The sequence below is a fragment of the Neolamprologus brichardi genome, chromosome 16, assembly GCF_056152115.1.
Source record: "Neolamprologus brichardi isolate AB-2024 chromosome 16, ASM5615211v1, whole genome shotgun sequence".
Classification (NCBI taxonomy): domain Eukaryota; kingdom Metazoa; phylum Chordata; class Actinopteri; order Cichliformes; family Cichlidae; genus Neolamprologus; species Neolamprologus brichardi.
Genome location: NC_142119.1, coordinates 32101850 through 32120000, shown reverse-complemented (window position 1 = coordinate 32120000; position 18151 = coordinate 32101850). Strand labels below are relative to the sequence as shown.

Below are 18151 nucleotides of genomic sequence, written 5' to 3'. Positions count from 1 at the left end.
TTTTCTGCATAATTTTATATTATTGTTAGTGATAAATTAATTAAAGCAACAAAACAACCTGAAGATCTGGTTCGGAGCCGAAAGACCCGGCTCTTTTTAGTGAGTCGAGCCGAAAGATCCGGATCTCTAAAAAGATCCGGAAATCCCATCACTATTAGCGATGCTACACAACTGTTACTCTAATAGTCTGTTATTGAAGGATTCAGCACTTCTTATGTTTTTTTTTTTAATCCATTTTTAGACAGCGATGAGATCAGCTGCACACTCTACAGAGGCCCAGAGTTACTGTTAATATCAAAATTATAATGCTGTCCTTTGAGATTTTAACATAAGGCTGTGAGTGTAATGGATCTAAAACTGTTTAAATCTTCAGAGCCCTCTACAGTCCGGTAACATGGAGACTTTAAAAACATCAGCAGAACGTCTCAGTAGTGTAGTCTAATTTGTTCTTTTCATATAATAATAGAGTCCATATTGATCCCTCAAAATTGAAATAAAGCTGATTCTTCTGTCCTCACACACTCAGGATCTGAAGTTCTTCTCTTGCATTTTTTTCAGTATTACAGTACACTACAGTACTTTAATCCATAGTTCCTGATTAATGAGGAGTTACTGAAGTACAAGCTTTTAAAAAATTGTTACTGTCTTTACAGATGTGGCAAGAGACTGAAAACATGCTGTTGTTTGCACATCTTTAATATTCAGCTCTGCACAGGAGCTGAAGCAGGGTGCAGCCTGTTGCTTTTACAGTATAATACTTGTAATAAAAGTACAGTAACAGTAATTAGTGACTGAGCAGCCCGGAGCGTTTCTCTTGATTTCTTTAGTAAATTCATTCACCTGCACAGGTAAACAAACCCTGACAGCCGAGTGCTCATCTTAGCTAGCTAGGTCTCAGGACCTAGCTAAGGACGGTAGTTACGGATTAGCTTACAAACACCTTTAACTTACCGAAAAAGTGCAGCAGGGCCTCGGGTCCTTCTGTCGGGTAGTCCAGTTTACTGAAGAACACCTCAGGCTGTCAGGTTAAAACACTCGGTCGTGTTTTCGTAGCGTAAACGCTGGGCGTAATCTCAGAGCCTACGCTCTATCTGCTATTCGCGAACAGAGATACGCAAGTTTCTCCGTGACTGCAGCTGTCAGTCAAAGCTATGATAGCGTTTCACTCCAATTTAACATCACCGCGGTAGGAGTTAGAATCAAACTTATGGGAAAGGAGACCCCTTGAACATCAATCAGCGTGATGAGAACTATTCTGAGGAGAATTAATTTATTTCAGTCTGACCCCAGTCCCATCCGCTAACATGGAGGAGGCGGATGGGACTCTTATGACCTGTACTGCAGCCAGACACCAGGGGGCGATAGAGACGTTTTGGCTTCATTTTTGGGGAGCTGTCGCGTCGTCCATGTTTTTGTCGATGCTGTGTCCCAATAGACTATAGCTGTGTCCCAAAACGTCGGCTGCATCCTCCGGAGGCCGCATTTGAAGGAGTCGACGAAGGCTGTCCCAATTCGTCGACTCCTTCAAATGCGGCCGACAAATGCGTCCTTCATTTCCCCGAATTTGAAGGATGGGTCGGGTGTGTCCTTCATGGCCCACCATATCCCAGAATTCATAGCGCGGCCCAGCCAAATTTCAGCTGCCAACAATGGCGGCCGCTACTGAGTTTTAAAATTAGTCTTATTAATCTTTCTGGGTCACAAAATAAACTTTTAACATATTTTAAGGAGAGAAAGTAGCTGTGTAAACTTCAAATATCTGCTTGGTTTATCAAGACATCGCATATTTGCAAAAGTGTGGCAACGTTTTCGGAGACGTCTGTTACCCACCCGCTCGATAGCAAGCCGGGGGGTTCAGTGGTCACTCGAGCCGGACACCAGCGAGAGCAGCGGACTCCCGGCTTCATCGTTTTCAGACAGCCCCGCTACTCAGGTTAAACATGATATACAAGTCACTCGGATAACTTAAAAATGTAATTTTTTACCCTTTTTCGGTGTTTTCTTTGTTCCGGAGTAAATCGGTTTGGCTAAGATCAAAGTTATTAGATTATTAGATTAAATAAAACTTTATTAATCCATTGGGTGGGTTCCTCCGGGATTTTCACACAGCTGAATAAACGTTAAACAGAAAATTGATTAAACAGAAGTGTGAGACGGTCGAGAATTTACTCCAGTGTCCTGTTATTTTAGATAGCAAGGAGCAGACGGCTGAGTTTATTAAACTCCACCAAGACAGCGGTGACACAAATCTGAAGGCTAGACCGTCCCATTTCACAGCCTCGCACTTCCGGCCTTCTCGGTCTTCGAAGGATCCGGCCCACATAGACCGCGAAGGCCGGGTCCTCCGAAGGATGCAGCCGACGTTTTGGGATACAGCCTATGTACACGTTAGCATATGCTACTTCCGGTGCGGAAACTCCTGTGGGGAGCTTTGTTTCCGGTGTCCTATTTGCGCCTTGTTTACGGTCCAAAACAAGTTAAGCAAATGAATGAATCAAGCGGCGATTTACATTTCTATAGATGTCTTGGGCATTTACCCAATATATCTGTAAATGATGTTCATCGACTTGTCGATATTTTTTCCCCCGCACCTCAGAGCAAAAGAGAAAATGGATTCAAATTTTATATTTCTCAGTATCTGTAAACAGCTGTCCCTCGTTTATCATCTCAAACCAGGAAATTAGCATTTTCTCGTGCACAGGGTCTATTAAGAGACCGCACGCTTGACGTACGCATTTTAAGTGCGATTACGTCACCGCCACGCGACGACGGCTGTCCCAATCATAGTGTACTTCAAATGCATACTCCAAATGCGCCGTCGATTTCCCCAAATATCAAGCGTGGTCCGGTGCACGCTTTGTGGTCCCATATATCCCACAATTCATAGCGCGGCGGTGGGTGTGGATAATTTTTTTTTTTTTTTTTTTTTTTTTGCCTGTCCCATTTGGTTCTTTAGCCGTCAGAATTATTGTCTGAAGACCAACAAGGATACCCAATGGATTTATTTTGCCAAATGGATCATCATGGCATTGCCGTATTGGTCCATTTGATCGACCTTTGTTTTTATTATTTATTTTATTTTCAGTTGTTACAGACGGGACAGACATGAGTGAGGGATAGGAAAGGGAGAAAGAAAGAGGAAGGAAAAGAAAAACAAAAGGGGAGAGGGACAGTGAGAAAGAGGGGAAGAAAAAATATCTCCGGGATCACCTGTTGAGAGAAAAAGAATAGAAAACAAGCAAAAAAACAAAACAAAGCAACATACTATACACAACACCATCGCATTAATCTAGCTAAGTGTAAACAGCAGTAAATACTAAATATTGAATGTTGTTGTGCAGCACGCAGGACAGACAGCGCACAATGTGCTTTGAAGTAGCAGCCAAGAAAGGTGTGATTTAAGTCTACGAACAGTGAACACCCATGTGCACACCTGTGTGGATCGGCGCGCTTGTATTCAAATGGTTTCCCCATGTAATGGTCTGCTAGAGGATGTAGAGAGCCATAGCCCCGTCCCCCCAGGGCATGAAGCAGGCATGGAGGAGATCCAGGCCCCAGACATCCAGAGGCCCCAGAGTGCAAGAGCCCAAGGAGGACCACCGGAGGGGCATCCGTGCCACCTTCATGGGAAGGGCTGAGGATCCCCAGACGAGGGGTCACCCAGTAGCCACCGGGCAGAAGCTAGAGGGGGCTGCACCGGCGTGCCCGCCGGCTCCGCCGGCAGCCAGCTGTGCCAGAGTGAACCGAGCCGCAGGCACAGAGGCCGGAGGCCCGAGGGCCCCCCGCGCCCCGGAAGAGGCCTGACCGAGCAGCAGGCGCCAGGCCCCGCCAAGTAGCCACCGGGAGTGAGCTGGTACATACCCGAGCGCCCAGCCCCGGACACCAAGAACCAACAATGCACCGACCCCTGAGGGCATCAGTCACCGGCAGGGAGTGTGGTGAGGGGAGATAGGCCTCCACACTTTGGAGGGCCTTGGAGTTCCCAGAGAGGTGGAGTCTAAGACCCGACCTGACATATAGACACAGACAAACAGGCACACACAGACACAGACATGCATTCCCACCCTCATGCACACATATACAAACACTCAGCACTCACCCAACGTAGGAATAAACGTAAATGGACATGTACACACAATCACACTCCCCAAACATACTCTATACCCCGGGTCCAGGTATCCACCCCCAGAGATGGAAACGGCACCCAGACCCAAGAGATGTTACCCTTCCCTCCGGGGTGGAAGCAAGCAGACCGCCCCAGGCTCTGCAGCAGCAGGGAGGCCAATCGGACAGCCAGCATCTCTTCCCAGCCCCCCCGCCCCGATGGCTAGCAGAGAACGGGGGTGTGTTAAGACCCCATACCTCCCTCCTCCCGCTCAAGTGTAGTGTTGCTGCGTGTTGCTCTGAAGTGTATTTAAAACAAGGGAGAGCATGGTGCTGCTGCCAGAGAGCAGCAGGTGTTAGCATGGCCCCTCCCGAGAACCCTCAATGTCTACATGGATTTAAAATTGAGAGGTGGGCACCGGCGCCAGAGGTAGGTTTGAATACACAGACCGTCTACTGGACGCCGTTAACGTGCCCACCCTCAAGGCCCTATATATATATATATATATATATATATATATACACATATACACATACACATATATATATATATATATATATATATATATATATATACACACATATATATATATATATATATGTGTGTGTGTTATGAGAGTGTAAGTAATGTGGATGTCTAAGTTGTGAGATAAAATTGAGGCACAGGTGGCCAGAAGAGGACAGAGGGGGGGGAATGTCTCCCCTGCACCCTGGTGACACACCCGCACCCCAAAGCCCTACCTGTGTGGGTGGGTGTGGTGGAGCGGGAAGAGGGAGGCAGCCGGGGATGGGGAGGAAAAGAAGGGAGGGGAGGGTGTCCCTCCCTAGGGCCAGCTCCCCCGCTGACCCCAATATGCACCCCCGTCCCCTGGTATCCACCAAGGCAAGGGAGCCCAGGCCCATCCAGACCGGGGCCTACGGCAGCAGCACCGCCAAGCCCCACAGGACCCGGGGCAGCCCACCCCACCCCACCGCAGAGGAAACTGTACCCACCCCAACATTCAATCATCTCCCAGACTACACAAGACACAGACACCCAGGTTAAGTTTATTCTCCACCTCTCCTATGTCTCTCCCCCACCTGCAGAGTGGACTCCTGCAAAGATGGAACAACCTCCCTGCCGGTTCAAGAGCCCCCCGGTTGGGCCGATGCACAAGAGGCCCCCTGCGCCAGGGCTGAGCCCCCGTGCACCCACCCGCCCACAACCTCGGCGACACACCGACGAGGACCGAAGCCCCCAAGGCCCAGCCAGAGCCCCAGCACGGAGGCGAAGCACCCCCGAACCCCAAACCCCCACGCCCGCCCCGGATCCACTCAGGGGCAGCCAGGCCACCAGGCCAGTAACCTACGTCCGCCAGCACAGACCATCCTCCAGCCCCGCTGCACGCGGCCACGAGGAGAACAACCTCTGAGAGCGACCAGAGCCACTAACCAGGTTATGAACACAACCCCTGGGTTAAGCCCTCCAGGGATAACGTCTCTAGGGGTCCTCCAGGTGCCCTAAGCCCATCCCAACCTCCACATCAACCACAATAGCCAAGGCGGGACCAAACCACGACCCCCCACCCCCGCTAGGTGATGGAGCCGATCAAAGGAGCCCAGAGGGATTGATCTAATGTGGTGGCAGAGGCTATATCGGGACTAATGTGATCTATTAGATAGTTTCTATATTGGCTAGAATTAAGATTATTTTTATTTTTCCAGTTCATGAGGACCGTTTTCTTGGCGATGCATAGGGCAATAAAAACCATGTGGACTGTATTAATTTCTGTAGTGACATCATCCAGATTTCCCAACAAGCATACTAAAGGGGAGGTCGGAATTTTACATTTCAGACACTTTGATAAGTCCTCACATATCTCGTGCCAAAACTTCTGCACTGGTGGACAGAACCAAAGAGCGTGGATGTAACTGTCTGGTGTATTGCCTTGACAGTGTGAGCAGTTGTTGGCGGATGTAAAGCCCATCTTAAACATTCGATGACCTGTATAGTGCACTCTATGCAGTATTTTGTATTGTATTAATTGCAGATTGGGATTTTTAGTCAATTTAAAGGTTTTTAAGCAAATCTGAGACCAGACGTTTTGGTCTAAGCTGACTGATAAATCTGCTTCCCACTTTGCAATAGGAAGGGATATTGATTCATCTATTTTAGAAAGTGTTCTGTATATTTTAGATAATAGTTTGGGGGATTTAAGAGTAAGAAATTGAACCACACTTGGTGGTGTTTGTAATTCAACTTGACTGAGGTTAAATTTCTTTTTTACTATGGATTTAATTTGTTGATATTCTAAAAATCTTTTCTTGTTGATCCCATATTGTGTAACTAGTCTGTCAAATGAAATAAATTCTGTTCCCTCTAATATATGTTCTAAGTATTTAATTCCTTTACAACTCCATTCTGGGAAATTAATCATATTTTTGTTTTGTAATATGTCAGGGTTATTCCAGATAGGTGTACGTTTGCATGGGATTAATGAAGACTCCGTTATTTTTAGAAACTCCCACCATGCTGTCAGAGAAAAGCTGATGTTGATGCTTTTAAAGCATTCATGTCTTTTGATGTTTGAGCTAATAAATGGTAGGTCTGAAATCTCTAGCTCATTGCATAGTGCCTGTTCAACATCTAGCCAGGGCTCATCTAAGAGGGTACATTTTAACCATTCTGAGATGAACTGAAGCCTGTTGGCTAAGAAGTATTGGTGAAAATTAGGCAGATCTAATCCTCCTCTATCCTTGGTTCTTTGTAGCGTTTTTAAGCTGATGCGCGGGGGTTTATCTTTCCAAAGGAATTTAGAAATATGTGAATCCAGAGATCTGAACCAATCTTGTGATGGTTTGTTAGGGATCATTAAAAATAAGTAATTTATTTTTGGCAAGATCATCATTTTTATAGTGGCGACCCTTCCCATGAGTGATATGGGTAGAGATTTCCATCTAGTCAGATCGCCTTCTACTTTCTTTAGAAGTGGGATGTGGTTTAATTTAATTAAGTCTGAAAGCTTAGGAGAAACATTAATACCTAAATATTTAATATTTCCAGATTGTAGTGGGGCAGAAGATGAATTATGGAAGGAGCAGTTAATGGGAAGAACTGTAGATTTTGGCCAGTTAATTGAATAATCTGAAACTCTTGAAAACCAGTTTATTAGAGTAATTACCTCAGAGAGGTTGAATTGTGAGTTTTGCAGAAAAAGCAACACATCATCCGCATAGAGACTGATTTTATGTTCTACGTTATTACATTTTATGCCCTTAATTGTTGTAGCCTGTCTAAGTGCTGCTGCTAGAGGTTCGATAAAAATTGCAAAAAGTGAAGGGGAGAGTGGGCATCCCTGTCTGGTGCCCCTCAGGAGATAAAAGCTGGAGGATGTCTGGTAATGCATACTCCAAATGCGCCGTCGATTTCCCCAAATATCAAGCGTGGTCCGGTGCACGCTTTGTGGTCCCATATATTCCACAATTCATAGCGCGGCGGTGGGTGTGGATAATTTTGCCGCAAAATACGGCAGGAGGGAGCGGCCGAAGAGTGAACTGTCAAAAGTAAGTACTAAATATGACGTCACTTATTTATGTGCGAATAACGAAGAACATTAAAACATTGCTGTTGGCCACATGTCGGCAGAGTTGTGTGACATTAATGATGTTTGTACTTTTAGCGTAACTTGGTTTTAAAGCCTTTTCTTTCAAATATACGCCGTTCAATAGTCGACCTTAATCTTACAGAGAATGTGATGATTTTATGGATAATTAAAGTCAGTCATATATCCACAAACACAACAAGCTGAAAGTCAGTGATGCTGCTCGGTTTGCAGTCCTGAATATCACGGCACAAGCAGAATTCACTGCACTGTTAATGTTAGCTATGTTATATTGCTGCCTCTGTTCGGTGGTGTCAAGCCAAACGGACTTTAACGTGTGTTTGAACGAGCTGACAGTTCACTCGTTAAGCTGAAAGAAAGATGCTTTAATCACAGCAGTCACATGTGTCCACTGTACCATCTGGGAACTCTTCTTGTTTAGCACTCGTAATAACACTAAATCCTTCTGTTTGTAGCAGTGTGTACACCTGAGACTGTCACCTGTGTGTCCTGCACTCTCTCTCTGTTTCTTTCTCTCTGATTGTGGAATAAAAGTATGAACATGTATTTATAAGTTACACTTGTGTTTGAATCCTGCAGCTTATCACACATTTGATTTCCATGTGTGACGACTGCAAGTGTCCAGAGTGAGGACAGACTGAGGGACCCACTGCTGCACATCATCTGTGAGGCTTTGCACCCCTGATGATCCACCAGGACAAACTCAGCAGTGTGTGAGGAAGAGGAGGAGGAAGAGGAGGAGAGGGACAGGTGCTGCTAGGGCGAGACAGACGTCTCTTATGGAGTCCTTTAGTGCTGCAGGCAGGTGTTCAAATAGCACACAACTTCTGGTTTTTATTTCTATATGATAATTACACAGTTTGCATGAGCATTTATTCTAAGCACTGTGAACAAAACATAGAATAGATCATTAACAGCACGCTGATACAGAGCTCCAGCCCACAGTGCTTGACACACTTCAAGAAGGTTCCTGGTTTGAATCCCAGCTGGTTCTGTCTATGTGGAGTTTGAATTAGACAAAGTATGAACGTACAGGAGGTCAGATGTGTAAGAACATGTCACCAGTTCTCTAGTACTTGAAATGGTACCACTAGTATCTCCATACAGGTGTCTTGAAGCTGAATCACCAACAAAGACTTTTGTAGGAAATATTAAATAAATTTCAGTTCAACAAATTTTCCCTGTGTCATTTTTCATTATCACACCTGTTTCACTTACACATTATATCAGTAATATGAGATTCTCCAGAAAACCAGACTTTTCTTCCTCTTCAGGTCTGATCAGTCAGCAGGCTGTGACTGCAAGGCCATTTCTTCTTCACTCATCCACAAAGGTTTCTCCAAGCCAGCTGGGTGGGTCAGTGGCTCAGAGGCTGCAGGATGGAGGAACAAAAGAATCGTTAGAATTTGAAACAACCAGAGACGAGACAGAAGGAGGCTGTCACCATGTCTTCAGTCATTGTCCAGAATTTATCAGGACAGAAACAGATCACCTGCAGAGGAATGGTTTATTTGAAGAGTTTCAGTCAGGTTTCAGAGCTCATCACAGCACAGAAACAGCTTTAGTGAAGGTTACAAATGATCTTCTTATGGCCTCTGACAGTGGACTCATCTCTGTGCTTGTCCTGCTAGACCTCAGTGCAGTGTTCGATACTGTCGACCATAATATCCTATTAGAGCGATTAGAACATGCTGCAGGTATTACAGGTACTGTGCTGCAGTGGTTTGTATCATATCAGCTCTGTTCTTGGATGGACTGGGACGGTTGAGGCAGTGCCATGTGAGGACGCTGGTTTGTGAGCTCTGCACTCGAACCCTTGTATTTACCATATTACTCTTCAAAAATGACGTGATATTACTTCACATACAAGAGCAACAACATATTAGAAAACAACCATCCCGGTCTATGGACAACATGCCCAAAAAAATTCAAGCCAACAAGATGGAGCAGGACACGAGGGCCTCTCAAGCAACTGCTGGCCCAGCTAGCCTAGCATGCCCAAATGCCACGGAGACAACTGTGGACGAGCAGCAGGCAATCCTGAAGGAGCTGCAATTAATGAAGCAAGAATTGCTGGAGAAAATAGATGAAAAGGCTGCAGAGACCCAAACGGAGCTGCGTAACATCACTGACAGGCTCAATAAAAGACGGGATAAGGTTGAAAGCCACACATCTGAGTTGGAAAAGGGAGTCACTTGTAATTCCGACTCTATTGCAGCGATGGAATCAAACATGACGAAAGGGTTACCAGCGTGATGCAGCGTGAAAAAAGAGCTTGCCCTGCTAAAGGCCTGGTGCGAGGATTTGGAGGCTAGGTCACGGCGCTGCAACGTCCGCGTTATGGGGGTAAAGGAGGGACGAGAGCAGGGAAAACACCCATCTGAATATGTGTCGGAAATGCTGAAAAAGGCTCTTGGTCTGGAAAAAATGCCGACTCTGGATAGGGTGCACCGGACCCTCCGCACCAAGCCAACTCAAGATGACCAGCCATCGAGGGCATTTGTAGTGAAATGTCATTACCTCAGAGAAAAGGAACTACTTCTCAGGAAGGCAGCCGAGGCTGGGGTGATAACAACTGCAGACGGTGAGTCTGCCGTACTGCCGGACTTCAACCAAGCTGTGAGTGAACAGCGTGCCGCCTTTACCGAGGTGAGGAATCTACTTTGCAGTTGCAACGGAGTCCGCTATGGGCTGAGGTATCCAGCGACGCTGAGAAATGACTTTTAAAGACCCAAAACGTGCAAAGGAGTTTATTCTGAAGAAGTTAACGAGCGCTTGATATATGTCTGGGCCAGGACTCGCTCACACCTGTGACTGTTCTGATTTTGCATTATGTAAATAAAACTGAACTGAATGGACTCTGTTGGACGCTTTGGAGACATCTCACTGTGTCTCCACTATATTTCTACGTGCAACCAGAAGTAGACAAAACTGCATTTGCTTTATTGAAGAAGATATCAAAAAGGCCATTAAAGTTGTGAATCTGGTGTTTTTAACTCTATAAAGTTACTAAAACATACAGGTGGAAAGGTGAGCTGATGTCTACCTTCATACTGACCTCCGACTTTGAGCAGCACGGTCTTCTCTCTCCAGATGTTCCTGCTGTCGACTCTGCAGCGGTATCTTCCTGTGTCGCTGACTTTTGGATGTTTAAGGGTCAGGCTGAGGTTTCCTGTCTCCAGCAGCTTTTTGCTCGTCTCTGTTCGGCCTCTGTACTCCTCGTCCGGTTTGTCAGGCTGATCTGATTTGTTCTGATACACGTGGACCATCATCATTGGTTCAGGGTCATCTCGCCACCACTTCACTCTGATGTCATCAGGGAGATCACCTGTGGATTTGAAGGGCAGCTGGATTGACTCCTCCCCATCTTTCACCTCCATCTGACAGACTGAGGACAATGCAGCATGAAATCAGGCATGAAGAGCAAAGACAGTTTAACAGCAAACACACCAGTTTAAAAACAACACAGTAAAACTGTCACTGTCAGGGTGCTGGGTCATTGAGTTTATTTAGTATTTTTATGTTTCTGAGATCATTTGTAATTCCTGATTAATGTTCTCTTTCGGTTAGGTTCCATTCATGCCGTTGTCTTCATCTGTGTGTCTCACTCTCCAGGTCTTAGTCACGTCCTTGTGTCTTGTCTCCCTTTTCTATTCCCATGTTCGCCTCCTTGCGTTTCATCCTTTCTCCTCTGTCTGTCATCTGCATCCATGTGTTTCTCCCCAGCCCGTCATGTGTCTTAGGTCGTGTCCAAATTCATGGGCTGCATCCTCCTGAGGACCCGGCCTTCGCGGTCTACGTGGGCCGGGTCCTCAGAAGGTCAGGTAGGCCGGAGGTAAACGGCTGGGAAATTGGACGGTCTAGCCTTCTGATTAGCGTCAGCGCTGTCTCGGTGGAGTTTAATAAACTCGGCCATCTGCTCCTTGCTATCTAAAATATAACAGAACACTGGCGTAAATTCTCGACTGTCTCACACTTCTGTTTAATCAGTTTTCTGTTTGACGTTTATTCAGCTGTGTAAAAACCAAGGAGGAACCCACCCGGGGGATTAATAAAGTTTTATTTTATCTAATCTAATCTAATAACTTTAATCTCAGCCAAACCGTTTTACTCGCGAACAAACAAAACACTGAAAAAAGCCCAACAATAACATTTTTAGGTTGTCTAAGTGACTTATATATTGCGTTTAACCCGAGTAGCGAAAGTCCGCGGTGATCTGAAAATGATGTGCCGGGAGTTGTGCCGTTCTCGGCGGCTTCAGTGACCCTCGAGCTCCCGGCTAGCTATCGAGCTGGTGGGTAACAGACGTCTCTGAAAACGTCGGTGCACTTTTGCAAATATGCGATATCTTGACAAAGCGAGCAGATATTTGATGTTTACACAGCTACTTTCTCGCCTGAAAATATGTTAAAAGTTTATTTTGTGACCCAGAAAGATTAATAAGAGTAATTTTAAAACTTAGTAGCTGCCGCCATTGTTGGAAACTGGAGTTTGGCTGGGCCGCGCTATGAATTCTGGAATATGGTCGGCCACGAAGGACACACCCGACCCATCCTTCAAATTTGGAGAAAAGGAGGACGCATTTGTCGACTGCATTCGGAGGAGTCTACGAATTTGGACAGCCTTCGGCACGTCGCTGTGACGTAATCGGTCTACAAATGCGGCCTCAGGAGGATGCAGCCCATGAATTTGGACACGACCTTAGTCTGCATCTTAGTGTGTTTCCTGTTTTATTTTGACAGTCTCTCGTCCCATGTTCAGTGTGTTTGGTTTCGCTTCCCTGTCTCGTCATGTCTGTTCGTCCCAGCTGTGTTCCCATGTGTTTCCACTTCCCTCATCAGCCTTCTGTGTATAAACTGTCTCTGCTTTCCCTTTGTCCCTCGTTAGTTTGTCTGTTCTTCTCCAATCATGTTCCTGGGCTGTTGTTTCCAATCATGTTCCACCAATAAACAGCTCGCTTTTCATTAGAAGTTAGTTTTCCCTCCCTGCACCTGCTTTTGGGTCCTCCTTACTAATCACTCCACAGTGTGTGATTTCATTATCACAGCATAAAGAGTTCTTCCTGATGTATTTAAACAGCACCAGACAGCAGCAGCATCCATGACAGACAGTCTGGAGCAGCAGCAGTCGTGAAGTGACTCGTGTTTATCACACGTATGAGGTTAACAGTGTTTGGACCTGATCACAAAGGAACAGCTGATTATTTAATAGTGAGTAAATTTGAGGTGTGTGGATGTTTACTGCAGGCCTGATAATGATACTCATGCACATAACACACATCATTTCCTGTGCTGCTAACACTATCAGGATGTCTCACTCATCCTCTGAAGCTGGTGTTTACACTGACAGGAACGTGTCTTTGGTATCGTGTACAGTCCTGACCTTTGACATGGAGCTGTACTTGTTTCTTCATCAGGATGTTTCCCTGCCTGCTGCGGGCGGTGCAGGTGTAGGTGTCTGTGTCTGAATCTGTGGGATATTTCAGGGTCAGACTGAGGTCTCCAGCCTTCAGCGGGCGTTTCTTCATCTCTGTCCGCTGTCTGTAAAACCAGTGCTGCTCGTCATGCTGGTCGGAGGAGTTCTCAAACAGGTGGATTGTCTTGTCTTTACTGTTGCTCCACTCCACTTTAGCATCTTCAGGCAGGTGAGTTATAGTTTTGCATGGCAGTTGGACAGCATTCACCTCTGCATCCACCTCCACCTGGTACACTGACAGAAAAGCAAACCACAGAATCAGCTTTGCAGGCAGCAGATGGTATCATGAGCCCCCATCAATCAGCTCTATAGTCTTCAAAGGCTTTACCCCTGAACTCATCCACAGGATGTCAAATGGTTCCTCATAGCCACACAGCAGTGCCATGATAAACCAGGTAACAGCAGTCACATATAGAAGCTTTCAACATACCCCAAGTATTACATTTAAAAGCACTGGGTGGACATCATTGTACTGGGAGTTAAGGGGCCAATTTTAAAACTAACCTACTGTACACCAAGGTAGTTTTTTAGCGCTAATGCTAAGCAGCAAGTGAACTCTAATAGAAATGATGTTTGTTTGTTAACATTTTTACTGCTACCACACCTTTAATGATTAAAACAAAAAGCCCTGCGACAGGCTGGAGATCTGTCCAGGTGTACCCCACCTCTCACCCTGCAGTACAGGCAGAACAGACTGAACGGGCCCCTTTGCAGTTTTCACCTCAACCAGACCCTTTGGTTGGCATCAACAAGCTTCAGGCATGATTCTGGCTGACCCCTCTTTTTTATGCTACCTGGGTGTTAAAGCATTGTTTTGGTTTTTGGACTTTGGACCCTGTTTATTATTGTAGTAACCTACGTCTCTTAGTCTTTATCTGATGTTGCTTCGTTTTCCTGTGGCTGGTCTCTGTCTGTTTCCTGTTTTATTGTGATAGTGTCGTGTCCCATGTACGGTATGTTTAGTTTTGCTTCCCTGTTTCATTATGGTAAATGGTAAATCGCACTTTTTGGTGACAGCTACATTGTAGCCACAGCTGCCTGGGGCGCACTGAGTCACATTCATTCCAGTTGTGTGTTCACCTGTTACCCAGCCTCTCCTTATCCTGCATTTATCTCTGTCTTCTACAGCTTTCAGCTCTGTCTCAGTTGTTCAGGATTCTGAACTCTTCACGTTTCTGTTTTTTGTGAGCCGCAGTCATGTTGAGCGTCAGCACACCATCAGTGTTGTGGTCTGGCAATTTCTGCTGGGCTGTTTTTCTCGTTTGTTTTCTTTCCCTTTTTCTAACTCGCTCTCTTTACAATCATTATCAGGTGGAGCTGCTGAGCTGGCATGAAGCTTTGGGTGGAGGTTTCCTGACAGTTCCTTCTTTCCCTCCTGCACCTGTTCCTGATCACAGTTAAGTGAGCAGGTATTATTGAGTGGTGCTGCAGCTCTCTCGCAGTTCATCTTTGCTGCACTGGTGACAGTCAATCTTTCTGTTTGACCTTAGTCACTGGCTCTTACTTTACATTTCTGTTTTCCTGCAGTATCCTGTTTGAACCTTCTGTGGAAGTTTGATTTGCTCAAGTCTCGACCCTTTTGTGGACTTTGAACTCTGCTGAAATCTGCAAAGGAACTCATTCACCTACCAGCCATCAGCCAGCTCCAACCTGGCATCCCTGAACAACTGCTTGTTGGACTAGTAACCCTCCCAAGTTCTCATTCGACTTTCCAACATAACTCCTACACTCTGCGTCATGCTCCAATCATCTTGAGACCTTTATTAACATTCGATCTCTTCTCTGGCAGAGCCACCGTTTGCCCAGCAGCTGCTTTCTCGCTCCAATCCACAGTTGCCTTCTCCCAGTGGTTCCCAATCTTTTTTGTTAGCCCACCTTTGTTTTACAAGAAAAATCTTACATGAGATGAATTTCTACAATGACAGAGACAAAATACTGTTAATCTGACTATCTTCAGGTTTTACACGTTTACATACACAAACACATTGTCCCTCCATTTACAAAGGTAGAGGCGTCACGGTGTAATTATTTTACAGTAGTTGTTTTTTTCCTGTGTAATAATATTCAACATTGCATCAATGCATTTTTCAAAAATGTCTCTCTGTGCAAAATGGGTTTAAAAACATAAACAGCTGTGGGATCCTGTTTGTCTGTAATTTAAACAGCCCAGCACTGCTCCCGACGAAGGGAAAACCAATCCTGCAGGGAGACCTACCTCTGCACTTGTGCAGGTGAAGCCAAAGGAAGATTTACGTCACCATATTTTCTAGTCTTTGGCTTAGAATGAAGTTGGTTTGGAAACATATTCAGCGATGCTTCATCTCCTGCTTTGTGTGGGCGCCCGTGCTAGCAGTGTCCAAGCCTTGTTTGTCTGTTTTTTTTCTTTTCATACCGCGCACCCCCTGCAATGGCTCTATACCCCCACTAGGGGGCGGGCCCCACACTTATCCTTCACCTTCAGTAACACATTTAAACCTGCCAACAACAATCTGAGTCCACTCCTTGAATTCAATTTGAATCACACTATGACAGTTGGAGAATTTTTACCATCATCCTGGATGGTGATAGAGACTCACCTGACATTAAATAGAGACGGAAATAAAATAAGAGACCCCCAGAAACAATGACAGTGGTGAGAACCAGGAGAACCAGCAGAACCTTAGACCAAGCTGGGAATCGTTCTGTGGAGAAACAGAAAGAACGTCATGACCTCTGACCTCTGACCTGTATCTATAGAGGATTGTTTCTGACCTTTGACCTGCAGCTGTATGTTATTCAGTGTCAGGTCTTGTGTCCCATCACTGATGGTGCAGGTGTAGGTGCCGCTGTCAGTGATCTGGGGCTTTCTCAGAGTCAGGCTGTAGTCTCCAGTATCCAGGGCATCAGGCCTCATCAACGTCCGCCCGCTGTAATGCTGGTTTTGGCCATGGAGGTCATCTTCTTCTCTTCTCCGGTGGACAGTTTTGGGATTGAGGTCAAAGCGGCTCCAGATCACTGTGGGATCGTCCTCAGGTATGATACCAAAGTACTGGCAGGGCAGCACGACCGCCTCCACCTCCTCGTATACCTCCAACACTGCAGCACCCTGGGAAACTGCACACCAACACAAATCAATCGTATGATGTAGGTTTCTGTCAGTCTTCCCCAGCTGTGGCTACAACTGTAGCTGCCTCCACCAGTGTGTGAATGTGAGAGTGAATGAATAGTGGAATTGTAAAGCGCTTTGAGGGTCTTGAAAAGCGCTTTATAATGTTGGCCCATCACAGTTCACCTGAGAAACTACAAAACACCCACAGTGATGTTTGGAGGTGACAACGTGATAGCGTGTGGCTGTTTTTCAGAACATGGCACTGACCATTTCATATCATTGAAGGAAGGATGAATGAAAAATGTTCTGAGACATTCTTGATAAAAACCTGCTGCCATCTACCAGGATGATAAAGATGAAACGAGGGTGGAGTTTCGGTAAGAGGATGATCCGAAACACAGCAGAGGAAACATTCAGCTGGTTTCAGAGAAAGAAATTAAAGCTGCTGGAACGGCCCAGCCAGTCGCCTGACCCAACTCTTGGACGCTGGTCACTTTGGGTTATTGGCCCCCTCGACACATCCACAGAACCTTCAGACTGTTTGTGTGGGAGATTGGGTCAAAATCACACCTGAGCAACACATGTGGCGAGTTTCTCCATACAGGAGGTGTCATGAAGCTGAAACACAGACCACGGCTTTTGTATGAAGTATTAAATTCATTTAAGTATGTGTGAGTGATACTTTTCCCCGTGTCATTTCTTATTATCACACATAACTTTATTTTATGGACATCTATGGTTTGATTTCTTTGAATGTAGACTGGATGGACTGTTACCAACATCTGGAGAGAATTTCATGTCAACTGCACCTTTATAAATATATTTACTTAGAAAATTGGTGGCATATTCAATACTTTTACCCGCTGTAGTTCATCATGGCCTCAGTCGTTCAAACAAGTTACCTTGTTTGAACGACTGCCGTGTCAGTAATCAGGGGGAAACAGTTGACTAGGGAGGAAAACCTGACCGGCAGGTGAGCTGGACAGGTTTATACAGCGAATTATCATCAACATAAAATTATAGGAAATGATAAATGGACTGATTCCTTTGTACTGCTTTTCTACTGTGACACTCAAAGTCATCATCAGGTGTCATTACTTCATTCACACGAGCATGTTTTTGTACACTGAGGTCAACCAGAATGAGTACAGAGCAATGTCTTACATCAGTAGCCATGCTGTTAATACCATCAAAAAATACCCTTCTCCTTACAATTCGTGAGATTGTCTATAAATGGTTTCCATATTTGTATTGACATTTTTGTTTATAACTCTTCAAAATAAAGCCTGAAAAGGTTACAGCAGCATTATTTTAATATGTTGAGTCCTCTCTGTTACAAAAGTGCAAGGGTGTGTGAAAAATGAGTGAAGAATTTGAGGATCATAAATATTTAAAAAGCAAGGACTAAAGTAATGACATCTGACTGAGGTCAGGTGGAGGGAGGACAGCTTACCCTGCAGGAGGATCACAAACACAGCAAACATCTTCATCTTCCTCTCAGCTTCTTACTGAGCTCACTCTTCTAAAGCACGTCGACAGCAGGAGCTCACGGACGTTTCTCTGGATGAATCTGCTCAAACTCATGTAGTTTCACTCTGAACTGTTTCCAGTGAAGCAGCAGCTGGAATGCAAAGAAACCAGCTGAGCAGCTTTGTTCACTCCTCTGAGAAATACGGTGCCGAATAACACAAGTGATGTTTCATTGATCTTCTCTGCACTAGACTGAATCATTAATAACACAGAGGTGTGGAGTACGTCTCTGTGCTCAGGTAGACTTAGTTCATGTATGGCTCTGTCTATAACTCTGGTGTTTGAGGTACAGTATACTGAAGTATGTTCAGACAAACAAACTGTCATGATGAGCTGTTTGGCTGGACCCAAG

General features: G+C 45.4%; 1 protein-coding gene across 2 annotated transcripts; it reads right to left on the bottom strand.

Annotated features, from left to right (window-relative positions):
* Positions 1–8986: 8986 nt before the first annotated feature.
* On the bottom strand, positions 8987–17823 carry LOC118454796 (uncharacterized). Of its 2 annotated transcripts, none has more exons than XM_087829949.1 (6): positions 17723–17823; positions 15933–16274; positions 15758–15862; positions 13089–13415; positions 10753–11094; positions 8987–9078 (listed from the first exon to the last, which is right to left on the bottom strand). In XM_087829949.1, the coding sequence occupies exons 1-6, from the start codon at positions 17757–17759 to the stop codon at positions 8987–8989; spliced, it is 1245 nt and encodes a 414-aa protein (XP_087686075.1). In that variant the 5' UTR covers positions 17760–17823. The 2 variants fall into 2 exon arrangements, with proteins under 2 accessions (XP_087686075.1, XP_087686076.1); XM_087829950.1 differs by having other exon boundaries at positions 10765–11094.
* Between the last annotated feature and the right edge of the window lie 328 nt (positions 17824–18151).